Source organism: Phalacrocorax aristotelis, chromosome 2, assembly GCF_949628215.1.
Source record: "Phalacrocorax aristotelis chromosome 2, bGulAri2.1, whole genome shotgun sequence".
In the NCBI taxonomy this organism is placed as follows: domain Eukaryota; kingdom Metazoa; phylum Chordata; class Aves; order Suliformes; family Phalacrocoracidae; genus Phalacrocorax; species Phalacrocorax aristotelis.
Window position 1 is genome coordinate 19,845,509 of NC_134277.1, and position 25,969 is coordinate 19,871,477.

The window sequence follows — 25,969 nt, forward strand, 5'->3', positions numbered from 1 at the left end:
TTAGTGGGCTGTGGCCAGCAGATGGAGGCAGGTTATCCTCCCCCTCTACTCCACCCCAGTGAGACCACATTTGGAATACTGTGTCCAGTTTTGCGCCCCCCAGTTTAAGAAGGACGTGGAACTGCTTGAGCAAGTCCAGCGGCGAGCTACAAAGATGATCGGGGGGGTGGAGCATCTCCGTTATGAGGAAAGGCTGAGAGACTTGGGCTTGTTTAGCCTGGAGAAGAGAAGACTGAGGGGGGATTTCATCAATACCTGTAACTATCTAAAGGGTGGGTGTCAGGACGATGGGACTAGGCTCTTTTCAATAGTGCCCAATGACAGGACAAGGGTCAATGGGCAAAAGTTAGAACACAGGAAGTTCCGCCTCAATATGAGAAACAACATCTCTCCTGTGAGGGTGCCGGAGCAGTGGAACAGGCTGCCCAGGGAGGTTGCGGAGTCTCCTTCCCTGGAGACATTCAAAACCCGCCTGGATGTGTTCCTGTGCCCCTTGCTCTGGGTGTGCCTGCTCAACCAGGCGGGTTGGAAAAGATGATCTCCAGAAGTCCCTTCCAACCCCTACCAGTCTGAGATTCTGTGATTCACAGTATTCATACTGTATTAGCAAGCCACAGCCTGAGAATGGGACACATCATTTTGCAGGTAGAAATGATGATGACCCAGGTCGAGCAGTATAAAACATCAGAAGTGCGTTTCTCATCAGTTGCAAAGCTCTGCACACAGCCTTGAGACTTCATAGAGAACAAGGCCCAACGTCGGGAATAATACAGAGACACGAACCCAGGGCTCCATAACACATGGCAGAGTGGCATATTGGTGTTAGGGGCTGAATATTTTTTGAGGAATTAATTGGTTGACTCCATCACCCACAACCTACAGGTGTGCTATAGTTGTTAGCAAAGCACAAAAAGCCTGTGCCAAATAATATTCAGCCCCACCAAGAACTCTAATAAATAGGAACTGTACACTTGACTCATTAGCACTCTCTCTGGATGCTTTGTTTTCCTTTAAATTATTTATTTCATGTCAGAGGGAGAATTATAACACTTCTAATAATAGCTGACATTAGAGACTTCTGTTTTATATAACAGAACATTCATTCCTTTTAAAAGGGAGGAACTACCGGTTTAAATGAACTTTACAGGGAATTTTACATACTCTCAGTACAAAGAAATATTTTAGATCACAACTATCTGGAAAACAGAAAATAATTTTTATCCTCCAGAAAATTTCAATTCAAAAGTGCTTCTTTTTATGGGGGCCTGAGGAATGACATTTTGGTAGCAGAACTGAAGAGACTTAGCTTAACAAAGTATTTACCATGTTAGTGAATGAGCTCCCACGTTCACAGCCTTAGTTCTAACTCAACTTTTTAAATGTGGTGGATTTTTTATTTGAAACTGATACAAATTTGCACAGTCCATATATTAAAGTAGGTACTCCTCATGAAAAGATGCACTCTCAAAGCATTCTAGTATTCCTGCTTTTGACTGAGAAGAAAGCTCCTTCACAGCATTTCAGAAATTCTGCTTCCAAATCCAGGAAGTACCATTAAATCAAAGACTTTTTTTTTTTATTGGGGGAGAAAAAAAAAAGGCAAATTAAAGTTCATAACGGTACACGCTGAGGCTGGGACAAAGTTGAGACTGATTTTTATTCTCAATTGAATTGATTCATTCAGGCTGAAATGTCAGAAAAAAAACCCAGGAAAATGTCTTTCTAAATTCTTGGTAACAGCATTTCTTTTTTAAAAATTTATTTCTTCTACATTTAAACACCAGCAAAAGACTCTGGAGATGAACTCTTCTGCTTGTTTTGCAGAGCCAACACAGCTGACAGTGAGATTTGTGTGGGGGCACCCACACACACTTGGAAGGTCCACCACTGGGGCATGGGGAGAATTTAATTCCTCTGCTTATTACTGTCAAGCTTGCTATGGTTTTATACACTAATGCGATATTTATGAATCGGACTGTCTAGACTATTAAAAGTATAAACTGGATAGAGACAACTTTTTTTTTAAACTTAGGCTATTATCCGCTTTTATTAAAAAATTGGTTTTGCTCAAAAGAGAAGCAAGATCTAAGAGCAAGAAGGAAAGACAGCCATTACAGAAAGAAAGCAGAGCTGGTTAGTAACTTTACAACTGACAATTTATCCCTCACTTGACTGGAAAGGACAAATCACAAAAACTTTAATTTTTGCTGTGGTTTCAATAAAGAATGTTTTACGAGAAAATGATATATTCACATGTAGATGTATTTTAAAGCAGATACAGTTCAGATGGTCTCTGGAACCATTAGCCCAAAACCCAAACTGTCCTTACAGTGTACTGAAGATCACCACAACTACCTCCAGCTGGGCTACACACAACCAAATCAAAGCCTGATTTCCCAAGGCACAGACATACAGGCCTCTTGTACGTCATTCGGGGCATCCTCCCCAGCTACTAGAATTAAGCTCATCAGCACCGGTAGCTTTGTGCAGCACCCACCTCAATCTCTTCTGCTGTTGCAATCACCTCTGCAGCACAGCAGGAGTTCACTTAACCCCTTCTAAAATTGTGTATGCCTTTCAGCAAGATCCACGCTACGCCTCAAGCCTGTAACACTACATATGCAATACATTGTTTCCCTTCCTTTTTTTACATATTGCTACGATTATAAGAGCATATCAAGAATTATTTTCTGCTTAGAGATTTCCCATATTACTTTAGCAAACATAGCATTTGCCCTTTTCTTGTTTCTGGCCTGACTCCTAACAGAATTTCCTCATTCTCAGGCTATGTCACTTCGTTCTCATCCTCCCTTGGAAAACTCATTCTGATTTCTGTCACCTTCTTCCTCCACACAGACTCCTATTTCTCATTCTGCTGTGCCAGCAAATAACTGTCAACAGGGTGCGATGTCCCATTTTCAGGTACACTTCTGTGTGTTGTTGAACACTGCTCCAGTGAAGGGATTTTTTTGTCTCTTCTTTATCCCACCATGCCCCAAAATAATTTGGTCATGGGTTATTTCTTTATTGCTTTAAGGTGTATGTAGTTTTGTCCATGTTCAGAAAAATGCACTGTAACCAGATCCATTACTTGCAGGTGACAGTACATGAAGCAACAGGGAACTTTGGTGGTACCTTACAAAGTAAAAATGAGAGGGTGGGCCGATCCTGAGATCTCTAACATTGCCAAAGCTTTTGCTGATGTAAGCAAGAATTTTCCCAAGGGATAGCTGAGAAGAAATTCAAAGTTTTGGTCTGGGAAATTTTTGAGGTGCTGATCACTCAGTCCTTTCTTGTGCTTGTTTATGATAGCTATATATTGGTACCCTGACTAGGATACCAAGAAAATATATATTACTATTACAATAATTATAAATGGTGAATTCTATTTACCCTAACTCTACCCTAATTCTATTCACTCTGATTCTTTTTCTTGTATTATTTCACTTACAACACTTATTTGTATCTTAAACTTTCACGTTAACTTAAATTTCTAAATACTAAAGCAATTTTTTAGTATCTGAAATGGCTCATTTTTGTTACAGTGCTATATTCAAAAGCAGCTGGGTCAAACTCAGTTCCTTATGAACAGTCCTTGGAACATTAAAATTGCATGAATAGCCAAGAGCCTCAGTCACATAACCAAGGCCAAGGAGGAGCCAATAAATCTCTGCCAGTTAGCCCTATTCATCAGTAACTTTTGTTTGACTAAAGCATATCAGCTAGAAAAGCAACCTGTCATAGTTCGAAGATTTAGAGAGATGAAGAACCTCTTGCTTCCCTTGATAATTTGGCAGAGTAATGAATCATTTCTACTGTGAAAAATGTTGTGCATTTCTCCTGATTTGAATCTGCCCAAGTCTCCAGCGATCACCTTTAGTTTGTGTTATGATTTTCATTGCTGTTCTAAAAAGTCTATATAAAACCAGTGTATTTTCTTTTGCTTCAAGAGACTTACATTGCTTAATCAAGGAAGCTCCCTATTTTGATAGGGTCAATGGATAAAAAAATCATGGTTCTCAGAGAGAAAGAGTTTCATCAGATTTCAAACCATTTGGGTGACTTTCTTCTGCAACGCTCCCATGGTTCAACATCCCTTCAATAATACTAAGTCTGAAACTACAGTACACATTCTTGTCACAGTGTGCATCGAGAGGTAAGGCTATTCTTGAGTCCTAATCACTGTCTTCCTGGAAAATAACTCCTCCTCCTTTTACAATAGCATCACACTAGGAACTCTTGTGAACTTGCAGTTCAAAAGACCCTTACATCCCCTCCAGACTTAACATTTTCCAGGCTATGGCTTACCCCACTCCTGGAAATTCCACCTGGCTATAAGAAAAAGACAAACTTCACCATGACAATGATAAAAAACTGCAATACATTGCACAGAGAAGTGGTAGAATCTCCTTCACCAGCAATATTCAAGACAGAGTAACGGGGCATGGAAAACCTAATCTAAATCTTTGCTTTCTACAGCAGTTCAGGGGGTGTCCAGAGGTCCTTTCCAACTTAGGCTATGACACATGATCACATGCTTGCTTAAATGCAGTTAATTCATTCTCCATTAAAGTTTACACAAGCTAAGGCAAACGTTTACAAAATCATTTGGTCTTGTAGGTTGTAATGCCACTGCTATTTCTCTCAATACCAACTCGATATCTTCTTTTAAGCTCTCATGTGTGAAAAGTTTGATGCATGGAGTATTACAGTATATTGCACACTTATCTGAGATACATCATGTATTTACTCCATGCTCATAATCATTAATTGGCTCTACTCTTTAAATCCGAAAACTGACTCTGCAGGCAGCTGCATGCTTCTACACCACCAGCAGCAGATTCTGCTGCACAGAAACTGTGTGTGGGGCATACGCTTACCTGCACGCAAACACACACACACACATTTCCTAAGATGGCTACTTGGGTCTGACAGTTCATTACCTCTGTCTTTATCTTTCAGCCCAAAGGATATGTCTACACATCTGACTAAAATATTCATTGCCTGCTTTATTTGTAACTTTCTTTGTAAAATTACCATTCTAACACTGGTGTCTCTTCACATCGTTGAAGAACTGCTTGCCGACCTTTTTTGTGTATTTTAATGATGAAGTATTCTGGAAACGAAAGATAATCTCACAGTATAATATGCTCTCTGAGGTTAGGAGATACTCTGATTTTGTAACAAGATACTGTGTACCCGACAGGACAATATGTCAAACTCCTATGGCAAAAGATTGCAATGCAATTGTTTGGCAGCCTAAGCAGAGTGAATTTCTTCATCAAAGTCCAGATTCCAGTAAAAAACTACATTTCTATAAAAGCTGTCTTTTAATATATTCCCAACAACTGTTTCAAGAGGTGACCACGTTTAACATTCTTCTATATGGAAAATTTTAACTTCTAGCTATAATTACCTCCTCCCAAATGAACTCATTTCACCACAAATTTACAAAAAATAGAAAATAAGTTTGAGCAACCAAACTCAAAGTTTTGTTAAACTCAAGCTGGCAAACCAGGATGAAAGCACTTTATTACTGACCTTTGGAGCAATCCATGGATTTCTTAAAATGTTAAATGTCACCTACTTTCCCCTCTGCTGGTCCCAAGGGGCAGCAGGTCTTGAGGCACCCTTATCATTCTCCTAAAAACATCCAGATGATGGCCTTCCCCTGCCTGTGTCTGCATTCTTCTTTTCAGTTTTCCAGAAGGAGGAGTAGAAACTATGCTAGTATCACTGAACAGCTATTTCCCAGGACTAAAACCATGCCAGATGACCTGTTCCAATGGTCCAGCCACGCTGGAGGCTAATACACCTCTGGCTCCTCTACAAGGTGTTGAGGTTGTGAGGAATCTGTATCTTTCCGATATTTCATCCTTTAGATCATTTCCTGGATGCTACAATAATCTCTCTCCAGCTATCAAGACAGTGATCCCTAAGCGCTAGCTGCTACTAGTCTTTCTGTAAAGGTCACTGCACTCTACAATGATTTGTGGCAGCCTGTAATACAGGAGGGAAGACAAATAAATACCTTGCAAAAGACAGAAAAAGCAAAACAACTGCATCATAGTTCACTTTCATTTTGTTTATCTAATACTGTGGCTGAACAAAACTCTTAGAAGTTTCTTGGCCTGTGAACCTTTATCTGCAAACCTTTAAACAATGAGCTTGCTCTCAACGGTTGGATTCATTCTAATTGTACAAAACTGCTTAGGTTAAGACTGCACTGCTTTCATGTGAAGCACTGCACAGCAATGTGGCAGAGAAACAAATACAGGTTCTGTCCTCTTGACTCTCGGACTGCTAATTATGAAAAGGGGGGAAAGGCCCTGTTACATAGCCTGTGATCTTATCCCTTATCCTTTCTGACCAGTACAATCTGGCAGGAAAGAAATAGCTCTACTGATAAGAAGGAATCTCTCTCTTTTAAGTGAAGGTATAGTAGCTGCTCCCCTTCAAGTCAAACAGAGCTCGTAGTACAGTATTTATTTAAGAAATTTTCCAATATGATGAATTATTAACTTGTTTCGATTGCGCTTTTTTGGCTCAGACTGAGGAAAAGAAGTACAAATTCCACAATGTCTCCAGATGTCAGCATCACTTTTCTTTTGATCAGTGCACTTTGGACTCACAGAAGCAAATCACATTATCAGTCAAAAAATCCTGCTGAAAAACAGCACTTGTATTAACAATTTAATTAGATGCTTCTGAAATAATCTACAATGAACAACAGTTAACTCAAACATCTACCTGGGATGGTGAAGTCAGTTTGATGTTTGTATATTCCTACTTACTGAGACCTTCCAATAGGAAGAGGTTGGTTATTACACACGATCCGCCTTGTCACATATTTATATGGAGCTTTTATGAAAGGCATGCTGACAACCACCTTCACTTCCATGGGCGATATTTGAGCATCGTGCCTAATGTGTGCCTGAAGCCAGGGCTTAGGTAAGAAACAACTGGCCGATCCTCCTCTTAGGTGAGAACAAAGTGATAAAAGATATCGCATGGGTTGTGGGGCTGGGCAGATTTGTTCTTTACACTGCTTCTTGGTGCCTGAAATTTCAAATGATCAAATAGCAGAGCTATAGTTATGACTGCTTACCTGTCTCAGTTATTAACAAGAAAATTAGAAATTCCCCCTTTATTTGCGAACCAAGGCAGTCTAGCCATGTAAAAGACAAATGACGTGTTTTTGTTGAGCACGATATCACAATACCCAGCAGCCTGTGCCAGTCATTAGTTTTCAAAAGGATTTTAATGGTTCTGCTCTTTAGCGCAACCGCCCAAAACACCTAGAAATGACTCAAGGTGTGCTGCTACCATACATGCAATCAGAAAAGGGTCCTAAACTATCAGCCTCTGATTTAAAAGGCAAAACATTTGCCATGGCTAATCAAGGCTTTTCTTCCCCACATAACTCTCATTCAACTTTCCCTCTCTCTTACATTTCAGATAAAATAATTTAAATCTGCCTATTGCAACAGGGCGCCGCCAGACTCAGCTACTTTGCTGAATTTGGGTGAATAAACGCAGGTGATTTTGTGGGTTGGCAGAGATACCTGTATGAAATCAGGCTGGCTGTTTCAGTTAAATGAGCAGGAAAATGATATGTAAGCTTATGTTTCCAAACATAAGTACTTGCCACATAGTGAGGTAAGTAAAACTAGCTCATCACCCTCATCTCCACTGAAACTATCTGAAGGCAGAGTGAACATTTTGAAATGATGACTGCATTTTAAAAGACCTCTGAAACATTACAGAACCCAGACATTCAAGAAAGTTTTCAAACCACAGAGAAGATAAGCCAAAAACATAAGCGGCAGTGGCTAGACAAACCTCAATTAAAAGGCTTGATAACTTTTGTCTGACTGCTTTTTTCAGACAAAGTCAGAAGTTAAAAAAGCTATTCTGCTCTCAAAACCTAATAGTGCAATCCTAAAATTAAAAAAAGGAGAAAGAAAATGATAAAAGCATAGACATTTTGGCAGTATCCAGGGACGACTGACAAGCGGCAGCAGAAAGCACAGATCAAAAGAACACATAAGTTCTTTTATTGTAGAAAATACCTAGAATTCCATGTTTATCTTACCACAATAAGCTACTGAATGGTTATCTAAGCTGCCCTTGTTTTGCCAGGCAACTCAATACATCTGTAGATTTTACCCAGCATTAGTTTTAGTCTGGAGTGGTTAAAATGCTACATAGCAAGTAAACTTTACCTAAAAGGTTATACGTCTCCTTAGGAAAAACAGTCTTCACAGGGAGTGATCACCTTAAACAGAAAATCTTTTTGGTATCAGTTCAGAATTATCTGCCCCAGTCTCTACAACTAAAATCACATAGCTGTGATATATCACAAAAAGCCCAACCCCTTCTCTCTCTAGTAATACACTGCTAATAGGTATTGTGAGAAATCCACAAAAGTACATTTAAAATACCCCAACCCAACCTGAGAAGCAACTCACAAGTACTTGAGTGCTTATGAACCATTCTTTTATTTCCCAGTTTTCCTTTTATAAACTTTTAAAAGTTTCCCTAAATTCCAAGCTGGTTTTGCCTATGTAACACAGTCACAAAGAAATCTGTCTAAAATATTATAAGTGGAACTAATCTTGGCAAAATAACATCTCTGAGACAGGTTTAAGTAATGCAGAAACAAGACTGAACTTGTGAGTTCACAGTTTCTTTAGAACAAAGCAATACCTGCTGTCACAGCATGAGGAAAAAAGATATCTCCAACCCAAAATATTACAGCAGAAGCAAGGAAGACACGGGGAAAAAAACCAAGTAGCTCACTCATCTTCACTGTCCAAGTATCTTTGGAGTAGAAGTCTACTGTTTTCTAACCCTTTCAATTCAGAAGAGGCCCACAAAGTAGAATTTACTGCAGAGTGCTGGAAGACTTCCAATAAATAGATTAAACCCTACATATAAACACTCCTTATAATTACAGAAGACAGCACCTTGGTTTTTGGACAGCATATGACAAATTTTGAAACCATGAGATGAAATAAAATCGTACTTCAACATGGTTCAAGGAAAGTCTTTCTTCTGAAGACTGTCAGTCTCCCTCTCAAAAACATCTGATAACTACTGTAGTAACCTGAAGTTTTTTGTGCCTTTCAAAAGCAACCTAGAAACACATATAGACAATAGTATAATAATAATGAACACTCGAGAACATTCCTTCTTACAGGGAACCATCTTCTGAAAAAAACTATCTATCCAAAAGCTTCCATTAACTCTTCTACAAGCCCCACGGAGGAAAGCCCTGAGCTCTTCATCAGAGCTGTACCTGGCTGACAGGAGAGGCACCAGAGGAGCAGCAAAGAGCTGAGAGGCTCCTTTTTCTTCTTGGTTGTGCCACAGGAGCATGAGTGGTTACCTCCTCCTCAAAATCCATCCCCTCAGTAGCAGACTGCCTCCTGCATGGATCAACAGAACCAGGAGCAGCAGGAGTCCCTCTTCCTGCTGGTGCAGGTTTTCTATAGGTGTGCATATGCAGCAGAGTCCCATCTGATGTGAAATTTCGTTAGACATCCGGGTGTATGAATGACTCATATATAAAAAATACTGGTTTCTCATGGTTGCATGCTTGCATACGGGTGGGGATTGAACAAATACACATTTGCACATGGGGTAGAACTACCCTTTTGTGACAGGATTAATACCTGAGACCAGGAGGTCATGATTTAGCAATGAAAAAAGGACATAAAACATGCAGAGTAAAAAGACACAGGCATAAATTGTGACCAAAGTAATACAAATAATACAAATGCTTATTGCTATGGTGAAATCTTTTGTGGAACTGAGCTACAGCAATAACCAAGTGTCATATGTGACCTCCCCAATGGTCCTGTACTACTGAAAACTATTCATTGGCCTTGGGAAGAAATCTGACTCCTACTTGCAGTGGGGTCCCAGGCTCGATATGGGATTAACCCAGCTGTTCAGGACCGGATTAGAAAGCTGTGGCTGGGAGCCCTGCCTTCGCAGCAGTGCCCATCAGCTGCCGGGTGCGAGGGAGCTGTGAGAGCCCGGCATGCCGGGGAGCAGCAGCAGCAGCAGGTGCCTGCAGGACCTGCCTGCACAGGAAGGCGCCTGCCACAGTGTCCGGTGTGGAAAGCACTTGGTAAAAATAAAATAAAAGGGAAGTACATATGAGACAGAAAGAAATTAAATGCTTGCATCTGATATCAGAGGAAGAGCACTTCGGTCAGACAGCCTGCTAAGGGTTCGAGCCAACTGTACTCCGGTCAGCAGGAACATTTTTATTGACATCAACACCAGCACCATGAGGGCCAAGAAAAACATTTTGTGATTTGTGCTTCCTTGCTCCGCTCCACCCCACCCCACCCTTTTGCGATGTTCAGAAGAGAGAAGTTCTCCACTGATTTCCAGAAAGCTTTTGATGCTGTTTCTGTCATGTGTTCTCATTTAAGTTCTCCAGCAACAGACACCATACTAATTGCCTGTGGTAAAACAGAGAGAGTCCCCAGGCTACGTAGTGCAGAAACCCTTCTCGGCCCTGCTCGCCCACTCAGGAGCATGCCAGGGGCTGGCAGAAGGCACCATCCTGCCTGTACTCCAAGCGCTGCATGTAGCATTAGCCAAAAAGATGGCAGCTTGGATTAGCAGCTGAAAACTAATGGAAACAATAGTGATCCTCAGTAGAAAAACCCCAAATACTGAAAGCAGTTACTGCCAAATGATGGTACCTGGGATACCAGGGTGATTCCAGCCTAAGAACAGAGGAATACCGAGGTTCTGCCCTATTCCTGCATAGCAGATGTTGACATAATGTTGTCTTTTAAATGCAAAGCTATTAAGCAATTTTAATACGAAATAGCATTTTTAAAAATAAAGAATGCATGATATGCATAATAAAAGAGTGAAATTAGCACACAACACCTGTGAGGTTTGGGAGTGGGTTTTTTTAAAAGACTTTTAGGGAAAAATATAACCTAGATCAAGTTGTTACTGAAATGATCATTTCTCTGTTAAAAAAAAAAAAAAAAGGAAATAAAACAGGTTTTTTAAGATCTATAGGAAATTTTATAAACTCCTAGCTTTCCAGGTACGTATTTTTAATGGAAGTGTTTATATTACATGTATATTTTAAAACATTTTTTTTACATTATGCTAAACAATTCTTCTTTCTTCCGAACTATATTTACTGTTATTTAAATCAACTAACCAATATCATTCAATTATTTCTTTATTCAGCCAATGGGAAATAAGTTACATTTCTTCTTACTTATTCGAATCAAAGTCAAATATTTGTTCCTTCTGTGAGTAATTTATTACTAATTACCACAATCTGATGTATAGTATTTTGTGTTACTAAAAATAGCGCTACAAATTAATAAATGCAGCTAAAATTATGCTTTCAAAGCACAGTGGAAGAAAGCCCAAAGCTCATACATAGACATTGACAGCAGGTCTGTTTCCAGACTTTAGACACCCACATACCCACAAAATAGGTGCAAATTTGAAAAGCCTCTGCTTATTCATCTGGCAGTAAGTGTATCTGGAAATGAATATATCATGTAAAATTTAAAATCAGACTCAACTTCTTCAAACACAAAAAATGTTTTAAATTTTTGGCTTCTCACTGTTTACTTCTTCCTCTTGCTGCCTCCCTCCTTCCTTGGAAGACAGACAACTCCCTCCAGACTGAAAAAATACTTAACTTTGATTGAAATTTAATTACAGTTAGGTTTTCTATTTTGAATTAAATCAACATAAGAGCATTGAGACAGTCTATTAAATGTATACCTAAGAATTGTAAACACTTTAAAGGCTGAAATACTCTTAAAACTTAGTTGAGCTCTGGAATTTATAGTCATGAGACATTAACATAGCCAAGAATTTAGCAATCCAAAACAGAACTGGACATTCATGCAGGCATCAAGAAGATCCCGTCTTACAACTAACAAACATAATTTTGGAAGATAAAATAAATCTCAGGATGTGGTGCAAAATAATCTGTAACTACTAAAGTTCAGAACATGTATGACATGCATGGCTGATTTTCCAAGAACCCCCTCCTGAGAGGTTGTGAGACCCTCCTTAAGAACCCATGGCAGAAACCATGGTGAAAAATGTATTATTGGTCTTTCTGGATTTCAGACATAACCTAAGAGAACAGCTTCTCTATTCCTTTCTTTAACAACTAATTTTGACTTTTAGGTTAATTTTTTTAAGTGAAGTGCACCTATGGCAGTATATTAAATCAGCCAGTGAAAGTCTTTCCTAAACTTAGTCAAATGTCAATGCTCAGTGTTTTCTAAGGCAGCAATCTCCTACTGAATGAATGGAATCACTAGAATCCACAACAGAAGAGACCACACAAAACGCAGCGGTACAAAAGGTACTAATTAATGACCAAAAAAACCCACAAAAACAAAAAAGGACCCTTCAAAACATAATCTCATCCAACCACAAGTCCCTGCATTGGCTCAATGTGTCAAGATGGAAAACTTAATGCCGTCAGATTCTGAATTTACTGAATTGCACAATTATCATGATTGGGTGAACATTAAAAACACACATCTCAGCGGCTGCTGTCAGTCACAGATGTTGGCTGCAATTTTAACAATAGCACTGTTTCGCCTGGTGTACTCAACTCATTTGAAGAGAAAGGAGATTGGAATATACCTTCATAAGAGATCTGCTTGTCTTATTTACTCTTGTTCTCTTATTTGAGCCGAGAAAGGAGATTTAAATCCCAGGGATTATGGTTAAACCAAGCCAGTTAATCAGGTGATTTCAGCATAGTCTGCCTTTGTTAGAAAATCACTGAAAAAATGCTGTAATGCAGCAGCAATGGTCCAGAGGTGCATTTACTTTGCTAATGACTGACATAAATATGTGCCCCTCTCCCAAGTGACAATATGCAAAGAGCACAAAAAATATGCCCAGTAGGAAGCTAACAGGGCTATTCAGATGAAAAGAGAACAACCAAAGCACAATCACAGCCATTTGCAGAGAAATGATCTTGACACAGCAAGTATTCATAAATATTGTGACTAATCACGGGCCACAGAAGTAACCCCTGATCAATGACCAGTGAAGCTATGCTGTAACCTCAGCTCTGCCACCAACATGGTCTGTTGCCCTTATCCATCACCTTTGCCCATCTGTGATTCTCCTCATCCACACACAAGTGATCCAGCTCTATGGATGAGAGAGAATGCCTGCCTGAGAACAGCATGGCCAATGTTGTCTGTAGACCAGGGCTTCATTTTCTCTTGTCACAAACTTTTTGTGCTCTCATAAGCAAATAAGGGGCTTGAAATGAACTTTGGGGTCATTGACAAGGCCCATATGGAATGGTGCTCGAAGGACATCTCCCATGCTCTTCACCCCTGAGCCAGGCATGAAGCACAGCAACCTGAAGCGCTTCGGTTTAAAAGTAGAGTTGGAAGAGGAAGCAGTGGCAAAGTACCCTTCATACACCAATCTGCTTCTGCAGTATGTGTAAAGGAGGGGAAGATGTGGTTTTCTGATTGCCTAAGCCTGAAGGATATTCAACAGTCACGTCTCCATCTCTGGGCAGAGGACTTTCATAACCAGGCTACAGTAACATGGGGCCGGGGCTTTCCGTCACTGACTCCTGAAACTTGGCTGCAGAGAAGAAAGGAGCACAAGGTCCTCATGGCCAAGGACAGCATGAAGAGGGGAGCTCAATTCTGCAGTCCTGTGATGAGGTTCATTCAGCAGCTGGCCTGAGGGGCTAACCACAATGCTATGGAGGCTGAACCCTCTAACACGTCACTGCCCAGTGGCTTGACTTCAGAAGGGAAAATGTAGGCTTTGCCTATCCCAAACGCCTCCAAGCACTCCCAGAGGAAGGAGAGCATCAGAAACAGGTTCAGAGAAGGCAGGATGTGCCTCTGCCACAAGGCTGGTCACTGACAGGCTACGGAACAGGAGACGGGCTCCCCCCTCTACCACTGCTGAAGGGGTTAGTTCTGCACTGAAGCCATCCACCAAACAAGGCCCTACTGACTGCTTCTGTGCAGTTTTTGGTAGTCATCTACAGAAGCAACCCAAAAAGCACCAGGACTAAACTGAATATGTGCAAAAAAACATCTATAAGTGCCTCAGGATATTTTTGTCCAGAACAGCTTAAGTTTCTGAAACCCAAGGAATCTCAGGTGTCTACAGTAACTGGGAGAGGTTTCCATGGGCAACTCTCTTCAGTGCAGCTGCCTGAACTCTGATTTAAGGGATACCAAAGTCCTAGATTCTTTATTGGATCTAACCGTAAGTACTGAAACAAGATTACTGCAGGCATTTATTCAGTCAGCTAAATACAAAGTATTCTAAAAATACTTTTCTTTGTAATAAAATTACATTTAAAAATACATGTACAAAACTCATATGAACAAAGGTAAGGATATAACAACTACCTGGGACTTCTGAGTTACAAACAATACATACAATTTAAAATGCAGAGGCGTTGCCACAGAAGAAAAGTTACTAATCCTGTTGGGGCAAAGTAACTGCACTGTTGTGTGGTTTGCATGGGGGGAGGGAAGGAAAAAGAAAAGAAATTGCTTTATTAGCCTTTTTGCAGCTTTGTTTTGTTTGCTTTGTCAAAAGAACACCTTTTTTTTTTTTTTGTTACTTTTAACTGACAGATATAAATGAAGAAACTTATATTTATCAAAGCGAGTATTATCACTCTAGTTAAACTCCACTTAATTCCAGAGATACCTTAGGGCTAGGAGTTTAATATGTACCTTAATATGTTGCCTTATTCTTTTAAAGTAAAGAGTAGAATTGAAAGTCTTTCCACTGAGATATTCTACTAGGAATATTCTTCTTCCTCAACATTTTCACTTACAGTCGATACAAAGCAAATCCACTTTACTTTGCTAATGAACTAGCTCTTTGTTCATTTATCTACCAAGCTATTTATAAATATCACAATCACAGCATTATCTGGGGCTAAAGAGCATGTTTCAACTTAAAACAAATGGACAAGTCATCCCATGTCCTTCCATAAACAAAAGTTAAGGGCTCGCATTCCAGCAGAGATTTAAGCTGGTAATCATGTTTCATATGTTCAGTTCCATACTTAGGTGCTTTTAACAATGCAAAATAAGAGCAGTTGCCCTTAACATACAGCAGCACTGGAAAGCAATAAATTGTTGTACCAGATGGTACATGAGACAGGGGACACGTGTGGATGCTGCGGAGGGTCCCCCTTCTCCAGTGTGCAATGGGCTCTATTGGGCTTACAAAGACTACACAGGGAGGAGGGGGAATTGCCGTCTCATTTGGGCAGGGCGGTAGTACCCATCAGCGGAGAGGGGGCAGGCACTCACAGAAATCTCCTGAAACAACTTCTGAAACTTTTTTTTCTCCTGAACAAACGCCTACAGCCTATGCTGACACAACAGCAAGTTCTAGCTGTATGACACTGACCTCTCGGATAAAAACAGGCATTTTTTGGATGACACATTATATACAGCAGTATACATACCAAGCAGTAATTCAAGAAAATGGATTTCCTCAACTAGAAAAATCTGCAGCAACGTATATCCAGATTAAAATCGCATTCTTCACAGACACTGTGTATTTTTAAAATAAAATCTAATTTTTTAACACTGGTTTTAAACTGCTACAGACTAGACATGTATTCACACAATATTAACACTAAATCAATTTCTCCCTACCCAATTCCATGGTATCAACCAGCAACAGTGTAATGAAAGCAAAATATGCTAGTTCATTTGACACATTGTCATTTGTACATATTCTAGTACCAAATAATTAATACTCAGACTTTGGGAGAAAGGTTAAATTGAAATTAATTCTGTAATATTCCCATAACTGGTTTAGTTTCAAGATATAACTAGGGTGTAAAAGCAAAAGAGCTGTGACAAAAAAATTAGTGATTTTTTCACTTTTTACTCCTTTCAAATCCATTCACTTTAATAATCACTACATGTTTAAAAAAAAAAAAAGTTTATTTAACCTTGCCCGATCAAGCAATGCAGAATGTCAGAAATCCTTTATATCCTGTTTTTTCACCTGCAATTAGATAATGTGCTTACCATATTCTGCAGCCTCTTCATTCCCTAAATCCTACTGAGGATTTACATTGAACCGAAATTTTTCTCAAGTTTACATTTCTGAGGCGTCTTTAGGCAGAACCTAAGATTTTTCTCTTTTCACGTTTTTAAGCCCAGACATTAATTACTGCGAGCCCCCACCCTTTCCCACCTAGATCTAACCCTTTTCAAATGGAGTATTTTGAATCAACTAAACTTTGCAGCCCCAAACCTGCTTCCCGTTATCATATCACTGCAGTGCCAGCGGGGGGGCTATCCCTTACACACTGGTGTTTACTTGATCTGTCCTGACTGATGTAAGCACAAAAGTGGTTGCAACCCCAGAACCCAGGGATTTCACTCTGTCTTCAGAGGGACTGGAAATATCCCCTTTTGTTTATACCTAAACCCCAAAAGTCCCAATAGCATTTCTGTTGCTATACTTTTACCTCCAAATATGTTTACCCTTTACTAATGTAGTTTTACTCAAGAAAAAAAATCTATTAAGAAATGCCCCAATATTACCCTGTGATACCAAAGCATATACTCAAAGTCTGTTTAACCAACTGATACTATAATCCATTAAAAAAAAAAAAAGCCTCAGTATTTTTGTGGACATCAAATGCTGGAATAAATGCTGTTGTAATTTTAGGGTTCTATTTTCACAGTTAAAGGAGAGACATCTGGCAATAATCTACAAATAAATAAAGTGTCTCTACTCTTAGTTTCTCCTCCAAAACACCACCTAGGACATTTTTGCAGCATGATTCATATAATCAACATAATACATTACAATGCCTTTCAAATAATTTTGAATTCTCAGTTCATTCAATAAAGAACTCATTTTTGAAAGAGAAAAGGGAACATGCCATGCCAGAAAACTTGCTTTATTGACTCAGCCTGCTGCCAGGAAGAGCAACGTGGTGAAGCAAACTCCATGATTTCAAAACCTTTTTTTTTTTTTTTTTTTTACAACGAGGGCAGAGAGAGAAAAAGGTTTATTTACCGAAATGTGAGATTCCACAGGTGAGGCCAGAGACGGTCTGAAATCCTTTTCCTTTAGTTCCAAAAGTTTTAATTTATGATGAAGCCTCTAACAATCCTTTCAAGCTGCCAGGTAAAACGCACGCCATATCTTCGCTGTATTTTCTTTCACCCTTTTGCAGTGTAACTTTGTTATTTGCATAAAGCTTAGTTCTGGCCTATGGGACTTTCTGAACATCTACATGTTAGATTAGCTGTCTTGACATGCTCTATCAAGCATGACATCATGGATCTCCATGGTAACCTTAACCACACCTGCCCAGATGCCAGAGTTACCTGTCATGTTCAGACCTAACTGAGCATAACAAAAAAACCCCGAACTACCATTTTCTAGCCACTCAGCCTCGCACAGGCACTGGAAGGGTTTTTGTTTGTTTGTTTGTTTTTAATTGATGGAAATCTAATTTCGTTTGCCAATAAATTTGTTCTTCACAGAGCACTGGCTGAAACGCTAGAGCTGTTACTGACCCGTCCGCACCTCCCAGAGTATTTCCCAGTTAAACAACAACAAAAGAAAACCGGGGCACACATCTTCCAGCTCATTTTCTAAAGGCACACTCAAAAGCACCAGCTCTGAAAAACTTCTGCACACTCATTTTTGTTCTCTGCCCCTCAGAAAGTTTTTTCTTTAGCGAGGTGACTTGTAAAACAGGTTCAGGGCAGGGATTACCCGCCTCCCATGGCCAGGTTAGCATTTTAACCTCTTAATTGCAAACTCTTTTTCATCCTCTCAGCCACTGACCCAGCTTTTATACTTGTTCCTGCTCTTTCCACAACCCCACCTAAGCAGTGACCACGTCCTGCCATGAGCTTAGCAGCAGATGTTTCACACCATCTCAAACTTCAGAAGACTGCAACTGTTTTCCTCCTTTTCTCTTTTTTCTTTCTAACTTTTCTGGGATTATGTTAGTGCCTTGCTTTCATTAACACAGATGAGACAGCCTTGGCAGAGACAAGGTATCCAAAGCTCTTGTAGAAAAAATATTTTGTTCCTCAGCTTTCCAGGCTTTCAGGTGGAGGGAGCTCTGATGCCCAGCTGTGGGTTTGTCTTGCAAGGAGGAAAACATGCAGCATGAGGGCGAGCCCCTGGGCTGTGGGTTGGAGGGCTGCAGCTGTGGGGTGCTGCGTTCCCCTGCAGGCTTTTTGGGGTGCACAAGGCATGTCACGCCTGCAACCCCCAGCTTCTGCAAACTCACAACCTAGTTTACCACATAAACCAGCTTACCTGCGGGTTATTTGCCTTGTGCCGGTATCCCAAGGCCCTTGTGCAAATAAAGACGGCCCCTGTCTCTGTGAGCTTTCCTTTCCAGAATAAGATATCACAAACAGGGTAACAAACCTGTGAGGTAGGGAAGGGATGATCTGTGTGCACAGCTGGGAGGTTTCAGGTCACCATGTTAGTTAACCATCAGTAATCCCTGCTGGCATTTTACATGGCCATGATTGAACTTCTGATTTGTGGCAGGTTATCAGGAATAGAAACGGGTCCTCAGGAGGCACATACATGGAGGGATTTATCTGTATAAACGAAGCCTGGAGGAAAACATTAATACATAGTGGAAGATACGGACATTCAGAGCTGACCTTGCTGGTGGAGGTGATACAGTATGTTCTGACAACATCAAACATTTTTTTCCTGATGTTTATTTGCTGCAAACCAGGGGTCAGTTTGCCATGCTCAGATACTGATGGTTAAAACAGACAAGAGAAGAAAGTCCACAAAAAAAGAGGCAATTACCAATCTTGATTTTCTGGCCTGTTTCTGTTGGTTATGGACCTGACAGGATTTAGAGCAACCTGGAAGACAAATTACATTATATCCAAGGGACTATCTCCCGACTGTAAATATCAGGATGTTCCAGGTGCACCACTTGACATAGAGTTTAGAAAATGGTGTTGCATTGGCTGCTCTCCTTGATAGATCTCCCATAGTGGGTCAATTCCCACCATGGACAGTGTTTCCACTTTCCAGATATTAGAACAGTTGGAAAGTAAAAAGGGAGGAAAATAAACATAATATTGCAATTCATGTCTTCCCACACATCTTATAGATTCTGTATGTGATGCGTATATGTTACATACACATACATACTACATGTGTGTTGTCTGTCTTTTATGTTACTGCTACACACATATATATTTACACAAGGGGAAAACCAGGAAGTATGTATGCTATACACAAACACACACCCTCTCAAGCAAAATTATATTATGGTCTTATTAATGGAGCAGCTAAGTAAGCCTGCATTATGCATACAAATATAAATATATATGCATATACCTGTGCATATATATACACATACCTATATATACATACGCACACAGAGATACATATATATACACACACAAACACACACATACGCAAAATACACAGATACATGTGGGTGCACTCCAAGACACAACTGGTAAGAAATAACCCCTCTGAACTGTGATGCCATGACCATAATAACCTATTCCTGCATCTGATGAGCGATACTGTTGATACATTTCAGCTAAGCAGATTTCTTAAAATCACCTGGAATAACCTACTTCTGCATGTTCTTAATGTGGTTTCTGTTCAGTTTATCTTTTTTAAGTTATCCTGAATGGATGGATTCTTCAGTCTTTCCCATTCCCAAGAAAGATAGTGTGATGCTCTAAGAGCAATTTTCAAGTTATTTTGTTTTAAAATTCACGCTCATTACATACAATACCTAATGTCTAATCATCAAAAAACAGAAGCAGGAGACATTCACATGAATTTTACCCTAATAAATTAGCAAGGATGACACACTTTAAACAAATAGCAGGAACAGATACTGCATTCCTTCTGTAATTTATTGCCTTCAGAAAAGGCTCAAATTACAAAATGTGTAGGGTGTAATGCTGTAGGCTGTTCAAACTGGGTTTGCAGTGTCTGCAACACTGGAACTAAATATTTACATGACACCAGAAGATCTAATCTCTGGATTTCACCCCCCTCCTGCCCCCTTTATTTAATTTGTATGCTATCTTTATCCACCACCCGGCACATTCCACACAGTCACTAAAGTTCATAGAAGAGATGGGGGGGGGGGGGGGGGGGGGGGGGAGAAAAAAAATCAAGACTTTCAAAGGAAAGGAGGGAAGCTGTTTAAAAATACAGAATAGATCATTCTCATTAGAGCTAAGTCTCGCCGCATTTTTAGCTGGATACATATGGATTCTAGCAGTTGTGTTTTAAAGCAGTGATGGCACCTGGGATCTCCAGGAACTCTGTCAAAGAGAAGTTTTAAGGGGGAGTTACCAAATGACAATCTTTTCAAACCTATAACAACGGTCAGATCTCCAAAGGTTTGGAAGGCTTCAAAAGACACTGGGAACTTGGTAAGAACTCCCATAGCAGAGCAGAGTATTTTGCCAATCAGTTTTTATTCCTTATTTACAAATTAATTTGCTGCTAGTACTGACCTACCTATAAAACACTAAGAAAAAAACCTTTTTTATAGAAGGTTTGCTGTCAATCATTTGTTAAACTCAGAATAACAGGCACAAGATTTTTGAGCCTGAACTCTAAATTCTGCTATTTGATTGAAAAAAATGAATTATGAAATAGAACACAGATTGTCTGTAAAGCTGAACCCATTAAACTCTAGCATCGTACCTAAACTAGAGCCCAGAGGCTCTGTGAACAAATCCTTGCACAGCATTCCCTGAATTCAGAAGGTCGGTGTGATGGTGGCCTCTGCCTGCTCTGAGAAATCATCAGCATGTCACATGTCCTCTGACCCTACATCTACTTTTCACTGCTGAAAAGCAATTGGAGGCAGGTGAAAAGCAAACCACCTTAAGGTACGCTGCTGACAGACCCATGTGGATGTCAAAACAGCTTGGAGGAGGCAGATACCTGTGGATAAGTCCATTCTGTTTGTATTAAAAGACTCAAAAAATAGAAAAGAAAGCAAATGAAAGGGTAACAGAGCCAGCTAAAGCCTACAGACAAACTATAGATATTTTCTTTTCTCCCAGGCAGTGGTGCCAATACTGAAAGTGTAACAGAAGTTAACAGCTGTTCCACATTTTCCCTTCAGCTGTGAAAAATAGACGGAGACCCATATAGTCAGATCAAGAGTCTCACCTTCATCCCTTTCTCTGTGTATATTCTAAAAAAAAGAATAAAAATTGACAAGCTCTGAAAAAAAATGTCAGTTTCAACAAACAATTCCAAGGTAATATTGAATAGTTTCATTTTTATTATTGTTTCTTTGAAATTCAAGGGAGCAACTGAATCTTAAGCTATATATATTAAAAAAAATATATCTGTTTAATGCTTTGTTACTCTCTCAACTTTTGTAATGAGGTAACACTTGACTTTGTAGAAGTTATAAGGACTGTTTAACAAAAAACTAGATAAGAATTTGAGTTTCATACCTGATCTCTCAGTCTCTCCTGGTGTCCCATTATTGCTGTAGCATGGTGGGGATATTTCTGTTTCAGATGCTCAAGAAAAGCCTCTCTCTTCCTGTCCATTTCTGAGGTTTGCATTCCCAGTATTTCTTTGGAACTGCGAGGGCCACCTACTGTATGTCTTCGAGGGATGTTGCGGGTGGACTTTGAATTAGAAGAATTGTGACTGTTTGGGGTCGAAAGGAGCACTTTAGATCGGAGACATTCTGCATCATCTAGTGATGTGACATGCAAATTGGTTTTTGCTTGGTCTGAAAAAACAAAAACAAAAACAAAAACCCCAAACCAGAATATTATAAGAACTTAATCCCAACATTCAGATTAATAAGAAAAAGAAAATAATCAATATAAAAGCTAGCTTCTTTTAAAAGTCTGGTTATGTTCAATGGCATTTTCTGCATCATTAGGCATATACACATTGTAAGAAGCAGCCCAGAAGTAATCATTTAGGTAAGCTACGCCCAGTACTCGCATACTTTTAATACACAAACGCAGTACTGCCTCACAGAAAAGTGAGCGTCATTAAAGTAGATGTTCCTTTTATATCATCTCTACTAGTATGTGACTTAAAAGAAGATCTGACAGGGCCCTTGTTCCTTGACCTTTAAAATCTACAGGATGCTTGCCTCAAAAAGAAGCAGGTTTCTTCAGTAGGCTCCAGCACACTTAATGGCCCCGTAACCAGTATCCGTAAAGATACCAACTGATAAAATTCCTATGACAAGGAGATTTGAAATCCTTAATCTTTTTTTTTTCAGTGTGTTTTCAACATGCTCTGAAATACCTATGAAATAATAAGACGGTTTTGGAGGCTTTTTCTCCTGATGTCTGACTGTGGTCTGGTTTTAAATTTCACAAATCTCCCTTGGATTTTATGTGTCTCAGGACAGTGGGCTAGAAAATACTACATCACTTTTTCAATAAACCATTTCTTAAGAAACAGAATAAAAGTGAATTTTGTGTGATATAAAATGAAAAAAAAATCTCAGTTAAATTTTACAACCTTAAAATCTACTTTAAGACCAAAGACCATGACAACATTTTTAAAGAGATAGGCAGACACGGAGGGTATGTAAGTGCTGGCTTATCTTCAGGTAACTGTGTAACACGAACCCTCTAGTGTATGAAAAAGTGTGGTCTGGAGTCTTGTTACCTAATACCTTTGAAAAATCCCTCATTCCTTTGTCAGCAAAGGAAAAACAAAAAAAAAAAAAAACAACCAACCAACAAACCAAAAACTGGAAGCATTGAAAAGGCCTCTCCAAGTATGATGTGGCCTTCCCCATCTTATACTGGGCAGCCTCAGACGTCCCTGTGAGTGTTAACTCTTTACAGCACCTCCCAAGAGCAGGAAGCTCCTTCCTCTACAGGTTTTTAATACATCTCTATTTCTCTCCATCTGACACATTTCCCCTTGCAGCCCTTTATCCTACCAGCGACTGTCTCCGCAGCATGCTGCCATTTATATGACACTGCTGTTTGGAAACAGGCACCTACTCACTTCGTTTTATGGTTCAGTCAGTCAGTTTGACACCCTGCCTACCGCTTGCCTCAGGATTTTATGCTGAGGATCTTTCAGCTTTCTGTTATGAATTGTCGATTGCCTGCCAAGTCCCACGTAGCATCAAGCCCTGGTAATAAAGCAAACCCTCCACTGGTGGGGTCGCTGCCACTGTGATGCCCCACCAATTCACATGAGGTACCAATTCCCTTGGGTTTCACAACAGGACTGGACCCTAGAAGGTCCTCAAAGATTTTCCATGTTGCTGTAAGCTCCCTATAAAGCTCAAGGACTCCAAAGTATCAACAACACCCGCTTGTTTGCATTCATGGAAACCTATCCTGAAAGCAGAACTGGACACAAGAGCCCAGATTGCAGGTGGCACCACACTTTGATGAGCACAAACTATGGAAACAAGTTTGGTTCACAGGGAAGTTTTGAGTCTCACACAGATTCAAAATGCCATCTCTGATCTCTGCAGCACCTTCTAAGACCATCTTAGAAGCACAATCCTGGTTAAATCTTAGAGCAGCAGCCTCACATACGTACACACACACTCAACTTTTCCAAGCACAACTGAAAAAACATCCAGCTTCACCGATTACTGAAAATTCAGAGCACCAACTGCCAGGTACAGTCAGCTTGTTTGAGAAAAGTGGCAGAAAGGAGAGTTTTGCTTGCAAGAAGTAAGCATGGCTACTCCAGATGCACTCAGTCAAAATAGTCCCTGAAAGCTGCACAGTCATTTCAGTGGATTTTACACTGGAAGAAAAAAAGGTGGGATGGGGCTGGCTAGAATTTACCATCTTTAATTTGTTGCACCAAGAGCCCAGAAGCTGTTGGAACAAAGGCTGCAGATATAAATAAGGGATTTCCTTGGAGCTTGAGGGAGTCAGTGTGCACGTGGGTGACTGAGTGTAGCAATTTGGTAGAAACCCTTAAAGTATGGTCACAGCAGCAGTTTCAATCACTGAATTGGTGGCAGGCACTTCCTCAAGAAGGCAGGTAGACCTACGCTGACAAACACAACTGAGCGCTCATGAATGTGTATTTCAGGTCCTAAATCTCTCTCATGTAAAGTCTTTCCCTACACTGCACCTCAGTCATTTCAATACATTAAGAAAAAGCTAATTATTTGGAACATAAAGAGACATATCAAGTAAAGTGTTTTACCACAATTTGTTATTGGGTGAAAACTTGAGAAGGAGTCAAAAATAACATATTTTTCTTATACTATATTAGAAAGTTCAACAAATTCTCTTATTTTCTTTCAGATATTTGGAAAATACTTCATAAATACCAGTGAAAAGAAAGGAATGTCAACTATGCAAACTAATTGCTAGTCTTGCCAGTGAGCTGACCTGGGCATTCAGCAGGATCCCGGTGGCATTACAGCACACAGCTGCACGTGACTTTCTTTGCAAACCAAACTCTCTGTCTTGTTTGAATATGGGTCTTTCCCCTAGCAATTGCTGAAAAAAATCTTCCTTGGCCTCTTCCTAGACAGGGGCAAATGACTTTGATGGTTTGAGTTTGAAAGCTGGGACAGTGACACCTCCCCCTGTGCACCTCAGGGCACATAAGCTCCACAGCTGCTGTGTGGGCCACAGTGCTACAGGGAGGAGAAACTGAGGGAGGTTTTCTGGATCCTGGAGTTGCTCAATAACAGTGTGGGCAAACTTTCCATATCTTCCAAGTGAAGATAATAGGCCTAGCAAATCAATCTCCACAGATAACTGTGAAATGTGTGAACGATCATCTGATGGTTCCCAGAAGAGAGCTGAAAGCTAAGAGTAGAGAAAGGCTAAATTATGCAAGTACCCTCCTTGGAAAAGGAGTAAAGACAAGCCAATGGAAAACACAGAGGTATGAGATAAGCTTGTCTCCCTCTCTCCCTCCCTCATATTCAGAAGCTGGAAGCTGAAGGTCTTTCTGTTCAATAAAGTAGCAAGTCTAGAGGGCAACAAAAAGCAAGACTTGCTGATTGACAGGGGCGGGCTTTGGTTATCCAAAGGCTTAAGTAACCCTTACACTTGAGTTGCTTCTCTGATCTGAAAACAAATATCAAGATTTCTTAATTACCCATTACTGGAGAGGGTAGAACTACAGGAAAGGCCCAGGTCTGCAGCACAGAAGCTGCATGCCTAGGATTATGAGGAAGATTATAATGAAGGATTAATTGCTGTGAGCTGGAAATTAAAAGAAAAAAAAAAAAAGTCCTTCAACACATCCTGGTGGTATGCAGTTCTAAGTCACACCCTCCATGAAGTCTACAAAGGTCAGGAAAGTCACTTTGCTTTATTACTTTAAATGTTGTGAAGATTTTAATAGTCCTGTTTTGCATCCCAGGTGACATGAGAGAAGAATGTTTTCAGAATAATTTCAGAAAGGAACATGTATGGTCCTGGCCCGTACTGATACTATGAAACTGAGCCTTGAAGCTAACCACATTCAATTCTTAAAGTTTAAAAAAGAATACAATTTTAACAGGATGAGTCAAACCCATTCCATTATATTTATGCTAGCAGTAAATTTGAAATTATTTGGAACTTTTCTAATTTACTCCACTGTCTTTACAATTAGTTCTCTTTCCAAGGAACTTTGAAATGCAAATTCTGGATATGGGCCAAAACACTACACTTGGTTATAAGCTTTCAGCATTCAAAATTTTTGGGAATCACATGATCGGTCTGGTCAGACCATTGTTTTTCTAGCTCCACATGTATCTCAGGCAGCTTCACACAACCCATACATATGAAATATGTTGTTGAAGGCTTTTTTTTTTCCCCATTCACACACATTCTTTAAGTGAAGATTTCCGTCCCACTAAACATAAACATATACAGACATGCACGTGACTTGCACTGCCCAGTATTTTAACTTAAAAAATGAATCAAAGGAGCATCAAGTAATTATTGAATCCCCA

At 39.9% G+C, this 25,969-nt stretch overlaps 1 protein-coding gene across 14 annotated transcripts in view; it reads right to left on the reverse strand.

The window, feature by feature from the left end:
- Positions 1-25,969, reverse strand: part of KIAA1217 (KIAA1217 ortholog) — a 371,380-nt gene that overhangs the window by 154,691 nt on the left and 190,720 nt on the right. For 11 of the 14 annotated variants that reach the window (XR_012658855.1, XR_012658854.1, XM_075082645.1 and 8 more), the window contains one exon: positions 21,507-21,793. Coding sequence is in view for 9 of the 14 variants with exons in the window: in XM_075082645.1 (XP_074938746.1) it covers positions 21,507-21,793 (287 nt within the window). In the remaining 5 variants the exon portion in view is untranslated. Of the gene's footprint in view, positions 1-5,541; positions 5,910-17,079; positions 20,035-21,506; positions 21,794-25,969 lie in introns of those variants that run through there. The other 3 variants (XM_075082651.1, XM_075082649.1, XM_075082650.1) reach the window with 2 other exon arrangements.